General features: G+C 41.7%; 1 protein-coding gene across 8 annotated transcripts in view; it reads left to right on the top strand.

Annotated features, from left to right (window-relative positions):
* Nucleotides 1-25921, top strand: part of DDR2 (discoidin domain receptor tyrosine kinase 2) — a 178879-nt gene that overhangs the window by 96048 nt on the left and 56910 nt on the right. For 7 of the 8 annotated variants that reach the window (XM_070366682.1, XM_070366681.1, XM_070366684.1 and 4 more), the window contains one exon: nucleotides 10004-10112. The exons of the other annotated variant lie outside the window; for it this stretch is intronic. In XM_070366682.1, the coding sequence (XP_070222783.1) occupies nucleotides 10004-10112 (109 nt within the window). The remainder of the gene's footprint in view (nucleotides 1-10003; nucleotides 10113-25921) is intronic. 8 annotated transcript variants of the gene reach the window in all.

Here is a 25921-nt window from a genome sequence, read left to right on the forward strand (position 1 = left end):
TTCCCGTGATAACTACCACTTTGTTTCTCTGAGTTTGGCTTTTTTTAGATTCTACATATAAGTGATAGCATAAAGTAGGAAATGGTCCAACATTAAAAAAAATTTTGGCTGCATTCTGTGGCATGTGAGACCTTAGTTCCCCAACAAAGGCTCAAACCCACACGCCCTCCATTGGAAGGCAGAGTCTCAGCCCCTGGGCCACACAGAAAGCCCCTGGTCTAACTGTCTATGGCAGTCATAAAAGAAGGGGATTATACTTTCTCAGTTGTGTATAACCTGAAGCTGCAGGAGACACAGGACTGACCAGGAGGGAGGCCTCCCTGCATAAAGTCTCCACAGAACAGGACGGTATCAGGCAGGATGTGCTGGTGACTTGCTCTAAACCATGATGTGGCCCTGGCCTCTGTTTCAGAAAGAGGCCTTTGGAAACTCATCCAAGGACAGAAATGACTTGTAAAAAGTTTGATTCTAGGTTCTTTTTAAAAAAATTCCTGGTAATTTCTGGCTATGACTGTCACGCTCACATGTGCCTAGCCTTCCATTCACTTCCCAGTTTTCCTGATGGCTTTGACCCACAGCCTGTCTCAGTCCTGGTGTGGTCAGTCCTGCGATGCAGAGTCGACCATCTGCCATTGGATCTGGGCGGTCCTGAATCATGGCTCCTTTGGAGTCAGTTTGGAGTGTTCCAGCCAAGTATCCAGCTTGGGTGGGGAATTTTGACTGTCAAGAGGGAGGTGAGTTTTTCATTACACAAACATATGCTCTCTGAACTACACAGTCATTGATGTTCCTTGGAAACTATTGGGCTATGGGTGAAGTAGCCCTGGCCAAGGACTCAGAGAAACTGGAAGAGTCTTAATTCCGTCTCTTTCTAGTTTTGTGACCCAGGCAAGTTAGAATTAATCTGATTTTGATATATAGGGAACCAAGATCCCTAACTTTAAATGACTCATGATTTGGCTTGAGAGACAGACATATAAATTCGGTATGATGAACGGGATCCAGCAGCCAGGTCAGGTAAGTCTACCTAGGTGGTGAGTGAAGTGACTTAGGGTTTTACTTTCCCATTTTGTAAAGTGGGGATGGTAATCTTTCCTTTCAGGTTTGTTGTAAGGCTTGATGATTATTCATTTGTAAGTTCTAAAAAAAAAAGAGAGAGAAAGGTTTAAGTAGTAATTCTGAACTGGTTTTTCTTCTCTATCTACAAGATAAATAATAAATAAATAAATAAATAATATCTCTCAATACCTCAAGTGATTCTCAAAACATAAGATAGGTCACCCCACACCTTGTTGGATATGCATGGTTGGTTGGTTAGCACCCCCAAGGTTCTGATAGACTGCCCCAAGGAATATTTTTCTTTTGTCAGAGAAACAAATGTGAATGACATTAACAGGGGACATATTTTGTTAAAATCAAAACATCACAAATAAGACTAAAGTTTCCTTTTGATCTTCATTTCCAATCTCCAATGCCAGACACTACAATCTCTGAGGGAATTGCTATTATCAGCACTTGCCTTCCAAGATTCCTTGCTCTGTGCTCATGTACTAACCTATTTTAGCACTAAAGTGACCCCTAGATTGATGGCGTTTAACTTTCTAGATCTTTTATGTATATATGCATGTAAGTCTGTTTTTATATCCATAGAAATATACAGCGTGTTTATATATGTCTTAAATACTGTTAATTCACCTAAAACCATGTCATGGACATCTAACCATGTAACGACATATGGTTCTAACTCATACTTTTAAACTATTGACTAGTATTTCATAGCAGGAATATGTCATAGTTTCTAGCACTCCCTTATTGGTAGAAAATTTCCAAGTTTTGGTACTTAAAAAAAATGTTGTACCCACATGTTGAAGGATTTCAGTTTCTCCACACTCTTGTCTACAATTGTCTTTCATTTATTCATTTCTGATCATAGCCGTCCTGACGGATATGGGGTTGGTTTCTTACTGTGGTTTTGATTTGTATTTCCTGATGGCTAGCAAGGTTGAGCATTTTTTGTATATCTCTTGACCATTTGTATGTCTTCACTGGAGACATGTCCATTCAATTCCTTAGCCCATTTTCAAGGATTTTATTAGTGGAATTTTATTTTATTTTTTTTGCCATTAAGTTGTATGTGTTACTTAGCTATTTTGTGTGTTAGTTGCTTGTTGGATATATGGTTTACAGTTTCTCCTATTCTGTAGGTTGCCTTTTCATCTGTTGATTGTTTCCTTTGCTGTGCTTTTTAGGTCAATGTAGTTTCACTTCTTTATGTTTGCTTTTTTCTGCTTGTGCTTTTGGTATCATATCTATGTCATCATTGCCAAGACCACTATCATGGAGCTTTTCCTCTATGTTTTCTTCTAGAAGTTTTAAAGTTTCAGATCTTACATTTAAGTCTTTAACCTACTTTGAGTTGATTTTTGGGTATAGTGTAAGATAAGGGTCCAATTTCATTCTTTTGCTTGTGAGTACCTAGTTTTCTTAACAGTATTTGTTTAAGAGACTCATTTTCCACATTAGATATTCTTTGCATCCTTCTTGAAGATCAGTTGGCCACAGCATTTATGGAAAATTGTGTGGAGATTCCTCAAAATTAAATATAGAGCTACCACATGACCCAGTAACCCCACTTTGGGTATTTATCCAAAATAATTAAAATCAAGATCTTGAAGACACTAGCATTCCCCATGTTCATTGCATTCACAATAGCCTAGATGTGGAAACACCCTAAACGTCCATTGACAAATAAATTGATGAAGAAAATGTGGCTAATACATGCAATGAAATATATTTAGCTTTAAAAAAAGAAGCAAATTTTGCAATATGCAACAGCATGAATGAGCTTTGAGGACATTTTGTTAAGGGAAAAAAATCAGTCACAGAAAAAGTAGTGCATGATTCCACTTAAATTAGGTATCCCAAATAGTGAAATTCATAGAATGAAAGAGTGGGATGGTGGTTGCCAGAGACTAAGGGGAGGGGTGGGCTTCTCTGATGGCTCAGACGGTAAGGAATCTGCCTGCAATGTAGCTGGGTTTGATCCCTGGGTTGGGACGATTCCCTGGAGAAGGGAATGGCTGCCCATTCCAGTATTCTTGCCTGGAGAATTCCATGGATAGAGGAGCTTGGCAGGCTACAGTCCATGGGGTCACAGAGTTGGACATGACTGAGTGACTAAGATTTTCACTTTCAAGGGGGGACGGTAAATGGAGAGTTATTAATCAATGGGCATACAGTTTCAATTAAGCAAGGTGAGGTAAGTTCTGGAGATCTGATATAATATTACATATATAGTCAACAATAATATGTAGTCAATAATAATATGTTATACACTTAAAAATTTGTCTTATATTAATTGTTCTTACCATGATAAAATAAAAAGAGGGGTGAGATGGGGGATTGGGAAGGAGGCTCACAGGGGAGGATATATGTATACTTACAGCTGATTCACACTGTTGTACGGCAGAAACCAGCACAACATTGTAAAGTAATTATCCTTCAATGAAAAATAAAAATTTAAAAAAATGCAAAGCACTTCTTTGTGGCTACATCATTATGCACCTATGTAAATCTTCTCTAGGATAAATAATAAATGGAATGTATAGATCAGAGTCTATTTACATGTTTTGATTTAAATCATCTTCCGATTTATAAATCCAGTGGCAGAGTATGTCTCTATTTCTCCACACTATTGCCAAACTTCATCGTTTCACACTTTATATTTTTGCCAGTCTGACAGATAAAATGCTGTATTCAAATGCTGCTGTTTGTCTTTCTGATTCTAGTGAGGTTGAGTGCCTTTAGATGTTTACTGGTATTATATTGTTTCCTCTTTTAAATGCTTTTTATTTACTTGGCCCATTTTTCTAGTCGCTTTAAAAAATGATTTATAGAGACTCTTTATACCAGAAAAATACATACACATTGTTTTGTTCTAAAATTTCAAATATTTCTCTTGGTCTGTTGCTTGTCTGTTAAGTTCATGTGCCTTTTGTCTCAAAGATGTTTTGAACTTTGATGAAAACATTATCATTCTTTTTATTTGTAGATTTTGCTTTCTATGTCTTATTTATGTAGGTTTTCCTCTTGCTCACAGCAGATTCTCAATATTTTCTAGAAATACTTTGTTCTGTTTTTACATTTTTGACTCTTTATTTTTGTGTGAGATATGAATATACCTTTATTTGTTTTTGAAAAAGCTACTGAATCATCTGAAACTTTTCACTGATTCTAAATGCCCTTTTTCTTATATGGAAAGTTCCCACTTATATACATTTTTTTGTTGTGTATATGAGTATTGCCTATTCTCTTCATTGTCCTACTTATCTATTTCTTTGACAATCTCATATTTAGGGAGGCCTTTCCTGATCATCTTACCTGAAATGACCCTCATTCATTCTCCATCACATTACTGGATTGTACTGTCTTCATGGCATGAATATCTCCTTAGGTTTCTTACTTATTTATTTGCTAGTTTGGATATTATAAGCACCATGATAACAGGAGTCTTCTCTGCCTTTTTAGCACCCAGAACAGCACCTTTCAGAAAATAGTTGCTGAATGAATGAAGGCCAATAACTTTTTATTTTTAAAGTTTGAATAAATTTCTTGTCAAAGGAATTTGCACTGTTAACCAAAGAAGTGGGTGGAGAGGGACCTTCCATCTTCTTGAAATTCTTTAATGTATGTTTATGGGTTTTATTCACATGTCACATTGCTTAAACTTTGAACCTTTAGAAAGATTCGTTCAAAGAGGCAGAAAAGGGTGATGTCTGTTTATTGTAAGTTTTGGGGATACTTCCTTTTAAGGTATGGAATCTGGACTAGCCAGATACAACAACTGAATATGTGGCTTAAGCCAATCGTTAATTCATTCTGCAACTATTTATCCAGCACTCTGATAAGTGCTGGGAATGCAATGGTGAGTGAAATAAACAAGGAGCTTATAGGGGTGCAGGCACTAATTAGACAACCCTAGCAAAGGATATATGATTATACGATGATCATTTCTATGTAGAAAAATTGTACGATGCTTTCAGTGCATGTGCAATCAAGGGGGTAAGAGAATATTTCACTGAAGAAATAACCATTTGGTGGTGATTTGAATCAAAGAGAGGACCGAAACTTTTAAATAGAGGTCCTAAGGAGGCAAGGTAAAAAAGAAAGAAATGAAAGAAGTCTGAATGTAACTAAGCGGAAAGGCTGAGCAGGAGTGTCGCTCTGGTGAAGTAGCAGAGGTCAGATCAAAGGAGAGTGTAGTATGATGACAAACAAAGACAAAAACAAAACCAACAGCAACAAAGCAGCCTAAGTAGATTTCGGAGGAATGCGAACCCGGCTTCGTGCATGAGCTTTGATGCCTATCAGTTGTGTAAACAGATCAGTTTTAACTTCTTTCTGCTCAGTTACTTTATTGATGAAAACAAACCTGGTAGAGTGACTGTAAATATTACATGAGATAGTCCTTGGCACAGGTTAGGTATCCGTGGTATAGTACTTCTAGGTTTAATAATGGTTCTTTTGTGTTTGTTACCTGCTAGGCACCCTAATTTAAGCAAACAAAGCAGAAATAGTCACTGGTATTAGGGATTCACAACCTGAACCAAGTAAAACTTTCCAAAAGAAAGTTCAGTTAATACTTTTTGAACACCTTGTATTCAGAGTGCATCATGAGAAATGCTGGGCTGGATGAAGCAAAGCTGGAATCAAGATTGCCAGGAGAAATATCAATAACCTTAGATATGCAGATGACACCACCCTTATGGCAGAAAGTGAAGAAGAACTAAAGAGTCTCTTGATGAAAGTGAAAGAGGAGAGTAAAAAAGTTGGCTTAAAGCTCAAATTCAGAAAACAAAGATCATGGCATCTGGTCCCATCACTTCATGGCAAATAAATGGGGAAACAGTGGAAACAGTGGCTGACTTTATGTTTGGGGGTTCCAAAATCACTGCAGATGGTGACTGCAGCCATCAAATTAAAAGATGCTTATCCTTGGAAGGAAAGTTATGAACAACCTAGACAGCATATTAAAAAGCAGAGATATTACTTTGCCAACAAAGGTCCATCTCGTCAAGGCTATGGTTTTTCCAGTGGTCATGTATGGATGTGAGAGTTGGACTATAAAGAAAGCTGAGCACCGAAGAATTGATGCTTTTGAGCTGTGGTGTTGGAGAAGACTCTTGAGAGTCCCTTGGACTGCAGGGAGATCCAACCAGTCCATCCTAGAAGAGATCAGTCCTGAGTGTTCATTGGAAGGACTGATGTTGAAGCTCAAACTCCAATACTTTGGCCACCTGGTATGAAGAGCTGACTCATTTGAAAAGACCCTGATGCTGGGAAAGATTGAAGGTAGGAGGAGAAGGGGATGACAGAGGATGAGATGGTTGGATAGCATCACTGACTCAATGGAGATGAGTTTTGAGTAAACTCCGGGAGTTGGTGATGGACAGGGAGGCCTGGTGTGCTGCGGTCCATGGGGTCACAAAGAGTCGGACATGACTGAGCAACTGAACTGAACTGAAGTTCTGCTTAGTTCAGTTAAAAACCATTTTTGAGCATCCACTTTGTACAAGATATAATGTTTTCTTTTGAGGATACAAGAACAAACCATTTGCAGCTAATGATTAAATGGGTAATTTTATAGCAATGTTATGGAGGATTTAGTAGAAACAAATTCAATGTGAGAGGGGAATGAAGTGTAGGAGACAATCCTTGAAGAAGGAATCCTGGAGAAGGTTATGGAGGGGAGAAAGTGATAGCCAATAATCCACAAGGAAGGTGTCATGAAAGAGAACTGGAGAACTGTTCTTCAAAAGCTGCTCAGAGAGGGTAGCTACACAAGGCAGTGCTCCCAAAAAGCTAAGATATTTGTAGAAGGACATCCTGAATCATGGTCATGGATTAGTTCTAGTTTACAGCCAAGACCAATGTCTCCAAGGTCTGCCTGTGTGTCTCTTTTCTGGGCATGTTTGTTTGTGGACTCATTCGTGGAAACACAGTGTTCCTGCTGCTGGCAGTGAGTAGGCACTGAGACATATTTGCTCTCATCCAAATCTGTGCCATAAAATCATGGTCATCGTGGCTATGGATCACGTTCCCCTGCCCCCTACCAGGAGGCCACTTTAGTTTTTTTGTGTTTGATTAGTTTTGGCTCTATCCTCTTCATTCAGAACTATCTGTATGTGTGTGTGTGTGTGTGTGTGTGTGTGTGTATAACAGACTGGTTCCAAATAGGAAAAGGAGTACGTCAAGGCTGTATATTGTCACCCTGCTTATTTAACTTATATGCAGAGTACATCATGAGAAATGCTGGACTGGAAGAAACACAAGCTGGAATCAAGATGGCTGGGAGAAATATCAATAACCTCAGATACGCAGATGACACCACCCTTATGGCAGAAAGTGAAGAGGAACTAAAAAGCCTCTTGATGAAAGTGAAAGAAGAGAGTGGAAAAAGTTGGCTTAAAGCTCAACATTCAGAAAACAAAGATCATGGCATCTGGTCCCATCACTTCATGGGAAATAGATGGGGAAACAGTGGAAACAGTGTCACACTTTATTTTTTGGGGCTCCAAAATCACTGCAGATGGTGACTGCAGCCATGAAATTAAAAGACACTTACTCCTTGGAAGGAAAGTTATGACCAACCTAGATAGCATATTCAAAAGCAGAGACATTACTTTGCCAACAAAGGTCTGTTTAGTCAAGGCTATGGTTTTTCCTGTGGTCATATATGGATGTGAGAGTTGGACTGTGAAGAAGGCTGAGTGCCAAAGAATTGATGCTTTTGAACTGTGGTGTTGGAGAAGACTCTTGAGAGTCCCTTGGACTGCAAGCAGATCCAACCAGTCCATTCTGAAGGAGATCAGCCCTGGGATTCCTTTAGAAGGAATGATGCTAAAGCTGAAACTCCAGTATGTTGGCCACCTCATGCGAAGAGCTGACTCATTGGAAAAGACTCTGATTCTGGGAGGGATTGGGGCCAGGAGGAGAAGGGGCCGACAGCGGATGAGATGTCTGGATGGCATCACTGACTTGATGGACGTGAGTCTGAGTGAACTCTGGGAGTTGGTGATGGACAGGGAGGCCTGGCGTGCTGCGATTCATGGGGTCGCAAGGAGTCGGACATGCCTGAGCGACTGAACTGAACTGAACTGATATATATAACCACTTGGGGTGATTCAGAGTTCTGTTGCCTAGAAAACATCATAGAAAGCTTCTGTTTCCTCAAAAAAAAGCTCCTGTTTCCTCTTAGCTATGTCAGTCTATTATTTACTGTATTCCCATTATTATCCATTAAAATCATATTCATCCTTTAAAAATTTGATCAGATGCTTATTTCCCCATGAAACCTCCTCTGATCACTCCAGCTTAAAGGGATTTTGTCTCCCTTTATAATTTCACATTATACAGTTTTCTAGTAGTAGATCCAGTGTTTGTTGACTCATAGTGTTACCTGGAAGAAACTTTCTTTTTTAAAATAAAGTTTTTATTCTTGAACAGTTTTATGTTTATGGGATCATTGCAAAGAGTATATAGATTTTCTGTTCACCCATTACCCAGTTTCCCCTATTATGACATATTAAATTAGTATAGTAAATGTGTCATAGTGAATGAACCAATATTGACACATTATTATTAACTAAAGTCTGCACTTCATTCAGATTGCCTCAGTTTTCCCCAAATGTCCTTTTTCTGTTCCAAGATCCCATCCAGGCTGTTACGTGTTACATTTAGACATCATGACTCCTTCATCCCTCTTAACTGTGTCAGTTTCTCAGACTTTCTAGTCTTGGGTGACCTTGACAGTTTTGAGGATTACATAGCAGGAATTTTGTAGAATGTCCCTCAATTGGGATTTGTCTGATGTGTTTCTCATGATTAGGCTGGAGTGATGGGTTCTTGGGAGAAAGACAACAGACCAGAGAGTATCTACATAAATTATTTAGAATTCTTTTGCATGAGAAAATTTGTTTATTCTCCTCCATTTGTTTATTCAATCATTTATTTCTGGGCTTGTAAATATTTATCTTATGTCTTGAGTTATAATGCAATACCACTTGATCCATTTTGTTGCGTAAATTGCTTCAGCTTTGGCCATGGGGACCCTTTCTGTTGGCTCTGTGTTCTCTTGCCATATCCCCATCATTCTTGTGTGTGTATATATTCTTAGCTTGGGGCACTAAAACATTCTCCAAGATAATCGTATTTCCTGCCTCAGCCCTGAAATTAGCAGTCTCTCCAAGAACCCCTGGTTCCTTTTACTGGAGAATGGTATAAGAAGTCAAGATCTGGGTATCAGGTTTGCTCTTTGCTATTGGGTGTTCCTGCTTCTAGGCACTCTCATAACAAGAAGATAGATATATGAATATGTACTAACCTGTGTGTAAATATCTATAAATATTTCCATATGTAACCATTTATATCCCTATTAAGATAAATATGAGTTCATACTGATGTCTCAACTCTAATCCATAACCACATGGATTATTCTAGAGGAACTTGAGCTTCAGGTACAATTCCAGAGCTAATAAATCAGGATAAATATTCACCTTACATCTTTTGAAAGGCAAACATGTTAACATCATTGAATGTTTTTCTTGGTTTAATAGTGGAATAAATATTAAAATTATGAAAATATTATAAAAGTCAGTTTTAATTTATCACTGTTCACAATTTGGGTATTTATCTTATTGAAACTTTGTTACCCACCTATAGTTTTGCTAATTTTAATTCCATGAGAATATAATCTAATAGAGTTTGAAAGTTCTTATGTTACCTAACTACTGAATATCCCAGAGTTTGAAAGTTCTTATATTTTGTGACAATTCAGTGTCACATTCAACTATCAAAGTTCATGATTTAAAATTCTAAATATAGACATAAACACTGTAAAAACACAAGGATAATTATGTAAATTGTGTTCATTTGTGTTGATGGTTTCTGCTTCACTCATTCCCTCTCCTCTTTCTTCTTGTCTTGCATTGGTGGTGGCCTGAAGGCTCCAGTTCCAACACCATCTCCTGAGATGATCCCGATTCCCAGAATGCCCTTGGTGCTGCTCCTGCTGCTGCCTCTCTTGAGTTCTGCAAAAGCTCAGGTTAACCCAGGTAACACTGCCATTGCTCAGCCGCATGCTGGAAGACCAGCTGAACACTCAAGCCCTTCAGTGTTCATCTTGGGAAAAGCACTGCTGAGGGGTCCCAAGGTCCCTCCTTCCTCTCTTTCTCTCTGGTGAAACAGGGCCATAGCAGAAATAGAAACAAATACACTCTGTAACATGCTGAATAGTGTGAAGTGTTTCTTACATGGAGTTGGGTGGAACAAAAAGAAAATAAAATGGGAGGTGGAAGAAGCAACCATTTGCTTCTGCATCTTCTGGGAAACAGAAGAGAAAATTTTCAGATGCCTTAGAGAACGTCTGCAAGTTGGTTTCCCACTTATGTTTGGTTGGCTAAGGCCTGTATTTAACTTGGGTGTCATGTTATGCTTTGGAGACCCTGGTCTTGTAGGATCTCAGGCAGTTTCTCTTTCCTACAGGGTGTGGCCATGCTCAAAAATAGATATGTTAGTCCCCTTCTCCCAATTTTTAAAATTATGTGTATACTTTAAATTGAAGTATACAATTGTATCAATTGTCTATTACCATAGTGATGCCACTTAATATATGCAATAGTACAAGAATGAATCACTTAACTGTGAAGTTGCAGTAATTAAAAAAAAAAAAACAATATTTAATAAAATTAAAAAAAAAAAAAAGAAATGTGTAGCATTTTTCAAACCAGTGCTTCAGTCATGTTTGCTGAGATCTCATTGTCCAAAGCGAGCCACATGGCCAAGCCCAGAGTCAGAGTGGGAGAGCACAAAAATATTATCCGGGGGAGGTCTGAGTACAGGGAAGAGTAAGGCTTGGAGCCATGTTTCCTTTTTGCCACAGATATAAATGTAAGAAATTAGACATAGCACAAGTGTCAATTTGATGAATTTTATAAACTGAGCACATCCATGTAAGCAGTATCCAGATTAAGCAACAGAACTGTACCAGGACTTCAGAAGCTCTTCTTACACGCTCTTCAAGTCACTTTGCCGTACCTTCATCCCAAGGGTAGTCATTATTGTTTTCTAACAACACAAATCGGTGCTACTTGTTTTTGTACTTTATATGAGTGGAATCGCCTTTTGTTTCTGGCTTCTTTCATTCACTGTTTTGTTCATGATATTCATATCGTGGCATGCAGTTGGCAACTCTGTTTTCATTGTTGTATAATTTTGTTTGAATATTTTATTTATTCAGTCTACTTTGGATGGTAATTTGGATTATTTCTAGTTTGAGCTCATTATAAATAAAGCTCCTAGAACCCTTCTTGTAAAGGTCTTTCGGTAGAGATAAATACCCAAGTCTTTTAGATATATACCTAGAAGTAGCTTTATGTTGGGCTTCCCTGGTGGCTCAGATGCTAAAGATTCCGCCTGCAATGCAGGAGACCTGAGTTCGATCCCTGGATTGGGAAGATCCCCTGGAGGAGGGCATGGGAACCCACTCCAGTGTTCTTGCCTGGAGAACCCCATGAACAGAGGAGCCTGGCAGGCTATATAGTCCATGGGGTCACAAAGAGTCAGATGTGACTGAGTGACTAAGCACAGCACAGCACAGCTTATATGTTACATATGATCTGTTTTCCTACATATTGCTATTGTATTGTATTGCTACATTTCCAAAGTGATTTTACTGATATCCCACCCCATTGCAGTGTTTGAGAGTCCCAGGGGCTTCAGGCTATATTTGAATTCCTGAGGGTATTTTCATTTCCTCTTCTTCATACAGTATGAGTGTACATTTATGAAACACTCACCTTATCTTTGCAAAAATTCCATTTCCATGGGATATTCTTTTTTCTTGATTATAGGACATATAATCAAGATACTTTAATATCAGTGATTAATTGGTTCAGTAAATCCAGTACCTTGTTACTTCTTTGTAATAAGCTTAGTGAGTGCATCTCAGACCTGAACTTTGACACCATTCTTTCGTTTTTTGCTTTGTGTTCCTCTCACCTAGTTGAAGTCTAGTTGCCTTCTACTTGGTCTTAAGTTAGTAACATGACAATAGTCATATACTTCTCTTTGTACTTCTTTCATCCTTTCACCAGCAGTAAAATAAAGTTGGATTAGATAAGCTATGAAACCATTTGTCACAAACTTACTATAATTTAGTGGTGTAAGAGCTTTACTGCCCATTTTGGAAGGCACTGATAGACTTTGGGCTTGGAAACAGGGTTCTTAAACTCGCACGGCTGTTTTTCACAAGAAAGACCATTTGTCCCCAACTCCCTGCCACTTCCCAGGCTCAGGAATCTAAAGCCAGAACTTCAGAGGAATCGTGTCCCTTAGTCTAAGCACATAGAAGATAGCTGATGAATATCTTAAAGATGTAAACCCTAAAATGCTCCTTAGTAAGAAGTTGCATCTAGAAATCATGCTCCAACTTAGCCTGCCTCCATGGGAAAGGGACATCTCTAGACTCCATATGAAGTATATGAATACTCTTGGCTACTGAATTTGTCTGATCCTCCTCCAGAATGTATAAAACCAGTGTTTTGATTGCCATTGGGGGGTCCAGAACCCGGTGGACTTTTGGGCGGCGGGGGAGGGGGGGGAGTAGTAGAACCAACCTCGTTGTCCTGAAAACTTCGCTGAGGGTCTGTTAGTCCTGAGGACTCACCCAGCCAGCTAAATAACTGCTGAGTGTGGACAGCACAGGGCAGTCAGCCCCACTCTCCTGACTTGGCCTGTGACAACTACTTGTGCTTGGAAAAGGGAGAACACCCCTTCTCGCCAACAGGCAATCTAGGTATTTAGGATCCATGGTACAGAGCCAGGGCACATGCTGGGACTTCCCATTTCAATCCTGGATTTTCCCCTCATAAGAAGCAGGCAACTTGCTAGTGGTTTAGAGTCTTGGGGTGGTGGATTCCTCCTTTGGTATCTAAAATGTTTGGAGAAACAAAGACATTAAGGATCTGAGATTCAGAGTGTTCTCTTCCTACTGGCTCCAAATTGACTTTCAGTTCATCTTTGTAGTTTTATTCTTTCTAGCATCAATCCTACATCCAGTGAGTTCTTAAGGTCTGCTGCTGCTGCTGCTAAGTCACTTCAGTCGTGTCCGACTCTGTGTGACCCCATAGACGGCAGCCCACCAGGCTCCCCCGTCCCTGGGATTCTCCAGAAAAGAACACTGGTGTGGGTTGCCATTTCCTTCTCCAATACATGAAGGGACTTGAAATCCTAGGCTAGTCATGCTGCGATGAATCTTAGAGATATTTAAGTCCTTCTTCTTTGTTTTATAGATAAAGGAACTGGGTGTCAAATAGGGTGAGTGATTTGGTGGTTTGCCCATGACAACACACACAGTTAATGGTAAAGCAGGGACCACGGCTCCTGACTCCCAGGCCCAGGTTCCTTCCATCAGACTACCCACTCCTTTGGAGGCCACTTGAGGAAACAGTCTTTCTCTAATGATCATGTATAGCTGGACGGCATTATGGTTTCGTTTTTGTGACTTCTGATGTACATTTATACGGATGAGAGGTAATTTGGGTTTGAGGGACAGCCTGAATCCAAGGAACCGGGCAAGACAACAGGTTCCCACAGAGCTCTTGGAACCTTGGTCTTGTTAGCATGCTCAGCAAGAAAAGCTAGTTAGAAGGCCCTGGGGACCAGCTCACCGTGGCAAAGAAGCCTAAGTGCTGGAGATGCAAGACAACAGGTTTCCACAGAGCTCTTGGAACCTTGGTCTTGTTAGCACGCTCAGCAAGAAAAGCTAGTTAGAAGGCCCTGGGGACCAGCTCACCCTGGCAAAGAAGCCTAAGTGCTGGAGATGCTTCTGCACAACTGTCCCCTTTTCCCAACTTCCTGTCTCCCACCAAAGTTCATACAGCTACTTTCAGTTCAGTCGCCCAGTCGTGTCTGACTCTTTGCGACCCCATGAATCACAGCACGCCAGGCCTCCCTGTCCATCACCAACTATACCTATACACATTTCCACACCGGAAAATAATTTTTATTTCCCTGGGTTCTCATCATTCATGCCCCTGGAGATGTGCTGAGAGGATTTATGGGATCTCAACTGCTAATGAGAATGTGATGCTAGTTCTAGGTTTCTGAACCCAGGCCTGAGGTACTAAGGCTGTGTGTATGTTTGTATGTGTGTGTGTATGGCTTGAGAAGGGCCTTGGAAAGGGACCTCCCGGGTTGAATTTCTCTTCAGTGAGCAATGCTAGAAGCTGCCCAGATTGGCTTTTTCTTCCTTGTATCAATATGTTTTTGTCAAAACTAGCCCGAGGGTGGCCTCTGGTATCCTTCCTGCCAGTAAAAGATCTTTCTCGGGGGATATCAGAAACTCATTTGCCCCTTAAGCACTCTAGTTATGCCAAGTGGAGAAAAAAAGATGCAAATTTCAAAGAAGAGTATCAGCTAATATTTAATAAGCACTTAATATATTCCTAGTACCATTCTATCAGCAAATTTAGTCTTCAGAAGCACCTTAGGAATTAGGTGGCATTGTTATTCCAGTTTCACAGAGGGGAAATTGAGGCCCAGAGACATTAGGTAACTCACTCAAGGTTATAGACCTAGCCAAGTGGCAGAGCTGGGATGTGATCCACCTCCAGGGAGCATGTTCTTGACCTCTGTGCTCTGCTGCCTCCTGCAGAGTTAGCCTCACTGAATGTATGCTAACCAATCACATCAAGTCTCTAATGTTATGCTGGTGGAGACAGTGAAGTCTGAGTGATCCAAAGAAAAACAAATTCTCCGGGTTGGGTAAAAAGAGAAAGGGAGAACATGGAGTAAAGACATATAACCACAAATAGCAAAACAAGAGGGTGGAGGTGGTTGTCACTGAGGGAGTAATAGGGCAAACGTGAAGTTAAGTTAGTACCCAAACAGGAACCACATGACTTTGGGATCCTTGGTATATGGCAAGTGCTTCCCAATCAAAGGCTTTGCCTTCACCCAGTGATAACAAAATGCCATGTGCTTCCTCCCAGGATGCATGTTCCTTTTGCTTTAAGATTTCAACAAATCAGGAATCAGGGCATTCTAAAACTCAAACAAGCAATAAGCTTCTCTGGGCCCTCTTTCCAGATTGTTCCCTACATTGGTGGTTCTTCTTGACCCTGATGTCACACTACAGACAGTATGGAGAGTATGTGCTGACAGAAGAGTGTGATGGCAGCATAGATGGTGAAGAGACGATGGTAATTGAGAGGAGATCCAACCAGTCCATTCTAAAGGAGATCAGCCCTGGGATTTCTTTGGAAGGAATGATGCTAAAGCTGAAACTCCAGTACTTTGGCCACCTCATGTGAAGAGTTGACTCATTGGAAAAGACCATGATGCTGGGAGGGATTGGGGGCAGGAGGAAAAGGGGACGGCAGAGGATGAGATGGCTGGATGGCATCACTGACTCGATGGACATGAGTCTGAGTGAACTCCGGGAGTTGGTGATGGACAGGGAGGCCTGGCGTGCTGCGATTCATGGGGTCTCAAAGAGTTGGACACGACTGAGAGACTGAACTTAACTGAGATTCGAGTTTCAGCTCTGGCACTATCTCCTTTGTGACTTTAGCTAGATTTCTTCACCTTACTTTGCTCACTTATAAAATGGGAAGAATAAAGTCTGCTTTCTGCCCTTCATGGGGTTACAACAGGGGGACCAAATGAGATAATGGAAGTCAATGGGCTCTGGAAAGTCATATGCAAATATCAAGGGTTGTGACTTGTCACTTTTGGAAGAGAAGGAAATGAAAATAATGCAAACTGTAAAACAACAGTTTCTTTCAAGTTGATGATGGAGGAGGAAAGAGAAAAAGAGTTCATTAGTAATGCTGGGAGGGATTGGGGGCAGGAGGAGAAGGGGACGACAGAGGATGAGATGGCTGGATGGCATCACTGACTCGATGGACGTGAGTCTGAGTGAACTCCGGGAGTTGGTGATGGACAGGGAGGCCTGGCGTGCTGCGTTTCATGTGGTTGCAAAGAGTCAGATATGACTGAGCGACTGATCTGATCTGAGTAACTATTATGGTCCCTCGTGGTCTCCAAGAGAGACTCACGTTACCTTTGGGGAATAGGGGTTCTAACAACCCTGAACTCTGGCTATCCCAACTCCAAGGGATGCAGGGCCCTGTGCCCAGGCTGAGCATATCCATGACAGTGTATTTTTTTTCCCCCCCCCCTGGGGAGAATAGTGTGATTGTTGACTTAGCTCTTGGTCTTAGCCAATAGGCCTCTGAAGAGCATGGATGTGGTAAGATAGGCCTCCCAGAATTTTTCAGTGGTTTGGACACATACACAATAAAGTAAGGCAAAAGTTAAGACATTCAAAACAATGAGGGTTTTGGAGGGGCTTAAGTAGAAGGCGATGAGTTGCTAAAAAGTATGCAACTTCTTTTTCCCCTGCTTCACAGATGTTAATGACTTGGGCCATTGTCTTATTTGGTGCTGTGTTGATCTCCTGGGTCCTCATGATGGACACCTATCATAGTGCTTGGCTTGTAGAGGCAATCAGTAAGTGTCTGAGGAGTAAAAAGAAGGCAGGAAAGAAAGGACATGGAGAAGCTCCCTTTCTTCTCTGTATTTTTCTACAAAAATGAATCTAAATTATGCCATGAGATGCTTGAGCTCACAAAGATGTTCAGAAGCTGAGAAGAAGACATAAGAACATCATTCTTTTAAACAATGGGGGTGTTAGGTAGAAGGATGACAGACTGAAGTTCCCTGAACTGCAGCTACTAACGTGCAGTAATGAGGTCCAGCCCTGGGTCCGAGGGCTTTGAGAGCCTTTGTCCTTGCAGAGGTAGAGTAGCCTCTGAGCTTATTCCTAAAAGCCTAGATTCCCTCTCCTCTGGTCTATGAGCAGAGCATTTTAGTGGCTATAAATAAAGAAAAATGTGCTTACATTTACCCAAATTTGTATTACTCTTGACATTTCAAGGGAAGGATTCAGACTTAATCTTTTGGGTGCTGTAAGCTATAGTCGAACTATAAGATCTAACAATGAAGAGTATCTTGTATGCATAAGTATTGCTAATTTAAGAAATGCTTCATCTTGGCATAGGAGAATCCCTGGATATGGGGATAGGCTAAAACCACGTTGAGAAAGCTACAATATTTGTTTGTTCTAAGTAGGTTAAACCAATATTTAGGACTTTTTATAGCTTCTTATTGAGTAACTTGCTTAATAGTAATGGATGCCTCTCCTCCTACTATACAAATACTACTTCTACTGCTCTTATTACTACTACTAGTGATAATAGCAGTAATGACATGATAAATCTCTGGTTACTCTTTTTGTTTTTTCATTAAGATTTAAAATTAATCCATAATTTCTCTTATGACGATGAATCTGAATTCCTCTCTTGAAGTGCCAAGAGTAAGAAATGTACAAATATTGGGGTAAATTTAAAGACTTTTTTTCTACATTTATGACCACTAAGATGCCCTGCATATAGGTAGAAAACTGGCTTGTCCCAGTTCTCTGAGGCTTGGGTGGTCTTCTCTTTAGAAATGTGTTTGGGTCTTTGATTTTCTTAAAAGGATGTGAACCCAAAGTGCAGACTGGCTAACAGTGAAAGCAGTTGGATCTGCCTTTACATAGTAGGGTAGACTATCTTCACTTTGGGCAATTGGCAGGGTTTAAACTTGGATTCTTGGTCATTGAGTGCTTTTTAAAAACTCCCATGTTTTCTCTGTGGCCTCTCTTCCTGGTGGGTCCTGAACTCTAATCTTTATCAGATTCAAACACTCAGCTCAGCTTTTCAGAGGATTTCTCCTTAGGTTTTTACACTGCCTCTCTTATACAACTCCAGCATTTGGCAAATGTGCTGGACAAGAAAAACGCTGCCTGCTAGAAGGATCCCAGGCCTCCTTCAAAAACTCTGGTATTTTATCCTCCAGTGACCCTCTACCAGTGCGAAGCCCAGGGTCAGCCTCTTGCTTCTGCCCCTTGCAATTGGCAAGCGGCTACATATGACTGCAGAGGCGATGCTGCTCCTCAGTCTCCCTTCTCTGAAGCTTCAGTTCCTCTGCTCTCACCATGTCAGCACCAATCGAATGGCTGTAAACAGATGATTTATGGATTTTATCTAGTTCTTCCAGTTATCTTCAGGGGGAGTGTTGGTTACTATAAGCTACTCCATCCCACCTGGGAACAAAAATAAAAAGTTGACTTTTACCTTGCTGCTGCTGTGATTCACGTTAACTGATTATGCCTTGCTTTTTGAATTGGTTAGTAGGCAGCTTGGAGACAAATTTGAGGCCCATCACCAGCAAAGTGTATAGAACCAAATGTAATATTGATTATATTTTGGGTATTAACCTTAGCTCCAGCTTACCTTAATGTCCTTATTCTCTTTCCCCACACCTGCTTTTCTACACTTATTTGTTTGTTTATTTACTTAGCATATTGTACAGTTTTGGAAGCCAGTTCCAATTTTTTTTAGAATGAGTCAGAGTAAAAATAGTTTAAAAAGTCAATAACACCTACCCTTTATTAAATGTTACTGTTCTAAGCATTACTCTGCTGTAAACATTACTAAGTACTTGACATATATAACTCATATTTTCTCATAAACAAGTACTGTTATTACTGTAAAACGAGAGGCTGAAAGCTTAATTAATCTTCCTAAGGCCATAAAACCTCTAAATTGCTTAAGAAAGAGTGAATGTAATATTTAAAATGAATGATCCCCTCTCCTTCTGGATATCATTTATTGAACCCTATTGCCTTCAAGGAATTGTTAAGTTCCTTGTACATTACATCTCTGCAACAACCTTGCTTGGCAGGATTATTTAAGATGAGGAAGTGGAGGTTCAGAGAGGCTTAGTAACTTGTCTTGAGGTCCCCCAATTTGGAAATGGCAGAATCAAGTTTTAAGCATAGGCCTCTTTTGATTCCAAACTATGCCACGACTTTGTTCTCAACTCCTAGCTCATGGCTACCCAGCTGTCTCAACTTACCTCCTTGTTGAGGGAAAGGACACACTATTTTAGCAGGAGGCTTTCACTGACTTTGTTAACCAGGAAGTCTAACATACCTTATCCAATTCTTATCTCAGTACCCGGAAATCCAGTACAGCTTGGGGACCCCTCTTCTGGAGTTCGACAATAATTGTTTCTGGAGAGCATTTTAGGCTTTTAGGAAAACTGACATTCTAAAGGGCTGTTCTTAAGGGAAATTTCGACTTGGCCAAAAGAGGTCTTGGCAAAATAGCCTCATTGTACTTAGAGGAACCCAGAAAAGTTTCCTTGGCACCTAGCAAGATCCCAGTATGTAGGTATTTACTTGCACAGTGAACATGTCTGAAGCAGTCTGCTCAGTAGGGTTTCTGGAGAGAAGGGGCCCAAATGACAGCTTCTTTAATTAGACCACCTTGTCCTCTCTGGAGCTGGAAAACCTAGGTCATGGTAGCCTGAGCTTGAAGAAAGAGGAACCAGGGATCAGATTTGAATTTCAGCCCTCATTACCTTAATCAGCTGTTCATCCTTGAGTAAGTCAATTCACCTTTCTGAGCCTCAGAGGTTCTGATATTTAACATGGAGCCATTGGAAGGATTGATTTCTTGAAGGCCCGACTCTAAAGTTTCATGATTGCAGATGTTCCTTTAGGTCATCAGCTGCCTTGGGTCCCCTGGTTGACCCTAATATCTGAGCCGCGCCCCCACCAGTCTTACCTGCCCTGTGCCAGAGAGGCCCAGCTGTCAGCCCTCTGTGGCCTCAGGCCTGTGTGCCGTGTGTGTGCTTTCCTGGAAGCTGCATATAGGACACTCATTGATGGGGAGAGCCTGTGGTCTGGAGTTGACAGTGAGATGGTAAACATCAAGAAACAAGCGGCCCTTTCAGGCTCTCAACTTTGGCAGCACAGTGTGAAAATAATTCTTGGAAGCTGGGGCCTGGTGGCAGCTGCTTCTCCTCAGCCTGCCTGCCAGGCCCTACCAGAGCTCAGGAGGCGCCGCCTTGCTGCCCGGGCATGCAGCAGCCAGCGCCAGTACTTTTCCACTCTGGGAAACTGGAAAAGTCAATTAGTTCTCTGTCCAGGAGATTGGTGGGTAACGGAAGCGTAGGCAACCACCAAGACAACTCAGCAGGCAAATCAGGGATGCCTTTTTGCTTCAGGGTCTCTTGCTTCCCTTTGTGATTTTCTGCCTTTTCATGGTGCTTTATATTTCATAATGTGAAGCTCAGAGACAGACAGGTGGGCTTGGATAAACAATGAAGTGGGCTTGGGGGAAAAGGAAGGGGACCTGACATTTAGGACTTGGGCCGACTTGGCAATTCTGAGTCTTCACTATTGGCTGGGATCCCTTCCACAGAAGGAGTTTGTCAAAAATAGGCACATTCAATGGGAAAACCACATTGGTACCGCTGAGAAGTGCCACGTTGGTTGCTGAGGGCCAAGGCTTATCCTGGTTCCAAAGACCCACTAGGATGAGGAAGGCCATCCAAGATCAGCTTGTCTACTTCCCTGTGTCCTTTCTCTGAGGCCCCTGGGAAGAGCAGTTCATCACGGAACTTTGCCTAGTGACTGCTTTGATGGCTTTTATCTCTGAACTCCCTTTCTTCATGCTATGTTCATTGGTCTCAACGTCTAAGACCTACAGCTCTGCTCCGTTGTCTGAAGAAGGTTTGTAATACTTGTAGCCCAGAGTCTTACTCTGGCTTGAGTTGGGGATCTTCTACTGACTAATAATCTGGTCAGAACTTCTCTTTCTCTCATGCAGTTCAGTTCAATCGTGCAGTCATGTCTGACTCTTTGAGACCCCATGGACTGCAGCATGCCAGGCCCCCCTGTCCATCACCAACTCCCAGAGCCTGCCCAAAATCATGTCCATTGAGTTGGTGATGCTAACCAACTATCTCATCCTCTGTCATCCCCTTTGCCTCCTGCCTTCAATCTTTCCCAGCATCAGGGTCTTTTCCAATGAGTCAGTTCTTCACATCAGGTGGTCAAAGTATCGGAGTTTCAGCTTCAGCCTGAGTCCTTCCAATGAGCACCCAGGACTGATTTCCTTTAGGATGGACTGGTTGGATCTCCTTACTGTCCAAGTGACTCTCAAGAGTCTTCTCCAACACCGCAGTTCAAAAGCATCAATTCTTTTGTGCTCAGCTTTCTTTATGGCCCATCTCTCACATCCATACATGACTACTGGAAAAACCATAGCTTTGATTAGACGAACATTTGTCGGCAAAGTAATGTCTCTGCTTTTTCATATGTTGTCTAGGTTGGTCATGGCTTTTCTTCCAAGGAACAAGCATCTTTTAATTTCATGGCTGCAGTCACCATCTTCAGTGATTTTGGAGCCCCCCAAAATAAAGTCTCTTTATTGTTAAGACAGTACATTTCTTACTGTTTCCATTGTTTCCCCATCCTCTCCTGCAAATACCCACAAAGCACTCTTGCAGAACTGTCCTCTAGAGATTGTTGTGAATTGGCAACAAGATAGCACTCCCTGTGACAAACCCTGACCCTCATCAGGAAATGCTGCTATCAGCGTATTTTCTCAGCAAACATGGGCTGAGTGCCTTTTATGGCCAGGCACTTTGAGAGGTTCTGGGGCAGATCAGTTGTAGCACCTGCTCTAAAGAATTCAACATGTTGTTAAGATCACACTCTTCATTTATCCATCCTTGAATTCATCCTTCCATCTATCTACCCACCACTCTATCTCTTTCTTTCTTTCTTTAATTGCTAAATGCATGGTGAGCACCTAATGGTACTCTGTGTTTGTAGGTGGTGGGGGCGGGGGGAGAAAAAACCTGATATAATTAGTATTTTCAAAATTGCTTACAATTTCAGTAAGGAGGTAAATAAGCACAAGTAAAATGGAAAATCTCAGGTGAAGGTTGCTACCTAAATGAATGTCCCAATTTTTCCTGCCATCACTTTTATCCTCATACCATGTTTTAATGTTTTCCATAGTTTTGTCAGGCTTCTCTGTTAGATGGTAAAGAGTCTGCCTGCAGTGCAGGAGACCCACATTCGATCCCTGGATCAGGGAGATCCTCTGGAGAATGGAATGGCTATGCTCTCCAGTATTCTTGCCTGGGAAATCCCATGGACAGAGGAGCCTTGTGGGCTACAGTCCACAGGGTGGCAAAGAGTCAGGCATTACTGAGCGACTGAACAACAACAAACTTGATAAATTCATGAACAAAAACATGTGTGTGTGTGTTAGTTGCTCAATCATGTCCAACTCTTTGTGACCCTGTGAACTGTAGCCCACCAGGCTCCTCAATCCATGGGGATTCTCCAGGCAAGAATACTGGAGTGGATTGCCATGCCTTTCTTCAAAGAATCTTCCCAACCCAGGGATCAAACCCAAGTCTCCCACTTGGTAGGCAGATTCTTTACTGTCTGAGCCACCAGGGAAGCCCTATAATGGCCCAGACTTTTAAGGAAGTCTCAGATATCTGCTGCCAGGTTAAATGTCACCAACAGGGGTTATCCTTCTTTAACTTCCTAGGCCTTTTTTTTCTTTCTTTAAAAAATTTTTATTTTATTTTATTATTTTTGCATATTTATTTATTCTTAATTGATTGCTTTATAATATTGGCTTGATTTACATCAACATGTTTTTAAGTTCTGCAAAAATAAACAACACCATACAAAATTCTTCTTTTACTAGTTTTTCTACCTATATATATTTATTAAGTACTCAGTTAATGCCAGACACCCTACCATAAACCAGAGAGACAACAAAGAGAAAGCTAGATAGGATGCTTGCCCTCAAGACATGTACTGTTTAATGGAGAGGCAAAAATTAAACAGTTATTTGTTCTAAAAGTGTGAGAAGTGCTATAAGGAAAAGTAGTACATTATAGGATTATGTAGCAAACAATTCTTATTGAGCTGAAGACACAGAGGAATTCCCTGATGGAGGGATGGTCTGGGAGCTGGAGCTTGAGCAGGATTTAGGAGGTAAAGGAGGGGAACGGGAGAATGTGTCAGGCAAAGGGAACATCATGTTTAGAAAGACCTGGAGGCTGGAAGATACTTTGTGTCTTTGTGAAGTTGAAATAAGACCATTGTGCTGGGATATAGAGACCAAAGATCTGGGATAGCACATTAGGCCAGAGAGGTAACCTGAGGCCTGATCATGTAGGCTTCATGGGACACGTTATCTTGAGAAGAATGAGACGCTGTTAGAATGTTCATGTTCAAATAAGGCTTCAGGAAGCTCACTTGTGCTACTATATGGAGAAGGGACAATAGGAGAGCCAGGAAGAAGAGCTAGAAGGCATTATAGTATTCCAGGCACAAGATGGTGGAGGTTGGGCCCTGTGTAGAAGTAGTGGGGAAGGGGAGAAATAGCTGAACTTAAAAAATTTGCAGGAGGTATTGGACTGGCAAATTTTTTAAGTTCAGCTATTTCTCCCCTTCCCCACTACTTCTATGCAGGGTCGGGAGACCTGGGTTGGAAAGATCCCCTGGAGAAGGGAAAGGCTACACACTCCAGTATTCTGGCCTAGAGAATTCCATAAATATAGCCCATGGGGTTGCAAAGAGTTGGGCACGACTGAGCGACTGTCACTTTCACTTTCATTGGACTGGCAAAAGAGTTCATTTGAGTTTTCTGTACCATCTGTCTCACTGTTCACACCGTTTGCACTGTTCGCTGAACCCAGGGTAGGCAAGGCGTGAGCTAAGAAGCTGGAAAAAGGCTCAAGGAACCGTCAGAACTGCAGACACAATTATTCTCTCCTGGCTGGCATGGCAGCTATAGCACAGCGTCTCTCCTGGCTGACTCAGCAGCCATAACATAACCATAGCATAATCTCATTTAACATAACCATGCTGTCGCTCCAACACAGCCCCAGTGCAGCAGCAGCCAGGGCTTTCACGGTGAAGCTCATACAGGTGAACTGCAGACAGTAGCCTGTGGCCAAGCGAGTACCTCGTGATACACATGTGCAATGCTATAAATGATCTCAGCCATTACATAACCATGCAAAGTCATTGTTTACAGAACATGGGGTGGGAGAGCCTGACTGGCACTATCTTGTTAATTTCCTCACACCATCTTATGGGAAAACCTGAATAAACTTTTTGGCCAAACCAAGAAATTTAAGGGATTTGCTGATGAACCAGATGATTCTCAGAGGCCAAGTTTACATTGCACTTCTTGATTGCCTCTTAGCAGAAATAACATGTCACCTATCATCCTGAATCCTTTCTCTCCAAAAAGTTTATATCAGTTTCCAGGCAGAGGTTCAGAGACTGCTGCCCCTCTCCTCCGACTCAGGGAGAGCCCTTCTTATTTTTGTCAATGTTGTTGACACTCTGCTGTCTACACACAGTGGGCTTAAACTCTTTTGTGATGGAAGGATTGGAGGGGATGAGGAGGAGGGGGCTCTGAGACATTTAGCATTTTTTATGTGAAGACCTGGAGCCTCATCTTCTCCCCCACTTTCTCTAATTATCAAACTTGATTGTGCATTAATGCCAATGGCTGTGGGACCATCCTTTGCTGGGCCCCATCTGCAGATCCAGTAGGATGGGGGTAGGGACTGAGAATTTGCATTTCTAACACGTTCCTGGGTGATGCTGGTGCTGCTGGACCTGGGAGCATGCTCAGAGGACCACGGCTCTAACACAGTGGTAGACAAGGAGACCAGAACCTTGGGGAAGGGAGTTGGTACTCCTTTGTACCAAGGAGAGTATCCCAGGTGGAATCTCAGGTCTTCTCTCTTTCTCTGTTAAATAGGGTAAATTCCCAAAAAAGTTTCAGTTCAGTTCAGTTCAGTTGCTCAGTCGTGTCCAACTCTTTGCGACCCCATGAATTGCAGCACGCCAGGCCTCCCTGTCCATCACCAACTCCTGGAGTTCACTCAAACTCACATCCATCGAGTCGGTGATGCCATCCAGCCATCTCATCCTCTGTCATCCCCTTCTCCTCCTGCCCCCAATCCCTCCCAGCATGAGCCTTCTCCAATGAGTCAATTCTTCGCATGAGGTGGTGGCCAAAGTACTGGAGTTTCAGCTTTAGCATCATTCCTTCCAAAGAACACCCAGGGCTGATCTCCTTTAGAATGGACTGGTTGGATCTCCTTGCAGTCCAAGGGACTCTCAAGAGTCTTCTCCAACACCACAATTCAAAAGCATCAATTCTTCCATGTTCAGCCTTCTTTACAGTCCAACTCTAGTTACACCATAAAATAGAAAGAATCCCTGAACCTAGGAAATATAATGGAACCAAAATGTTTCATGAAGGCAGCTACAGCAGCAGCAGCTCTGTTGAAACTTCTCGGTTGCTGTTCCCAGGATAAGCTATGCCTTGGTGGGGAAGTTATTTGCAACAATATCATGATTCACCCCAGGCGACCCCCCTTCCCCATTTCTGGTTTACTTTAGATGTTCCGGGAAGCAGTTCTCATTATACTCACAGCTCAGTGTCTAGAGATACATGATAGCCAGGAATGAAAGCCCAGTGGGACTGTGAACATGGATTTCTCTTTCTGTCCGGCATGGCCCCAGAAGATCATCCGGTGTTCAGGCTGGGAGGGATCTGGAAGCAGAGTGATTCCCAAGACTGGCTGCACAGCAGAACCACCGGGAAAACTTTAGAAGTGTGCAGGTTCCTGGGCTCAGCTTCAGAAGCAGAGGCTCACAAGTGTGTATTCTAGAACCTTCCCAAGCAATTCTAAACAATTGGTTGGGAACCACTGCCTTAGCGATCATCTGATCTGACTCCCTTGCTGTCCACAGGAGGAAACTGAGACCCAAAGAGGCTGTGGTGTTTGCTCAGATCCCACGTGGGTTAAGTGGTGGAGCCAGGAATGAACTTGAAATCATTTGCTTTTCAGAGGTTGTAAAGCTTAGTGTTGTCACAGACTCTAGAGCCAGATTCTAATCTGAGTT

This window comes from Bos mutus, chromosome 3, assembly GCF_027580195.1.
Source record: "Bos mutus isolate GX-2022 chromosome 3, NWIPB_WYAK_1.1, whole genome shotgun sequence".
Taxonomy (NCBI): domain Eukaryota; kingdom Metazoa; phylum Chordata; class Mammalia; order Artiodactyla; family Bovidae; genus Bos; species Bos mutus.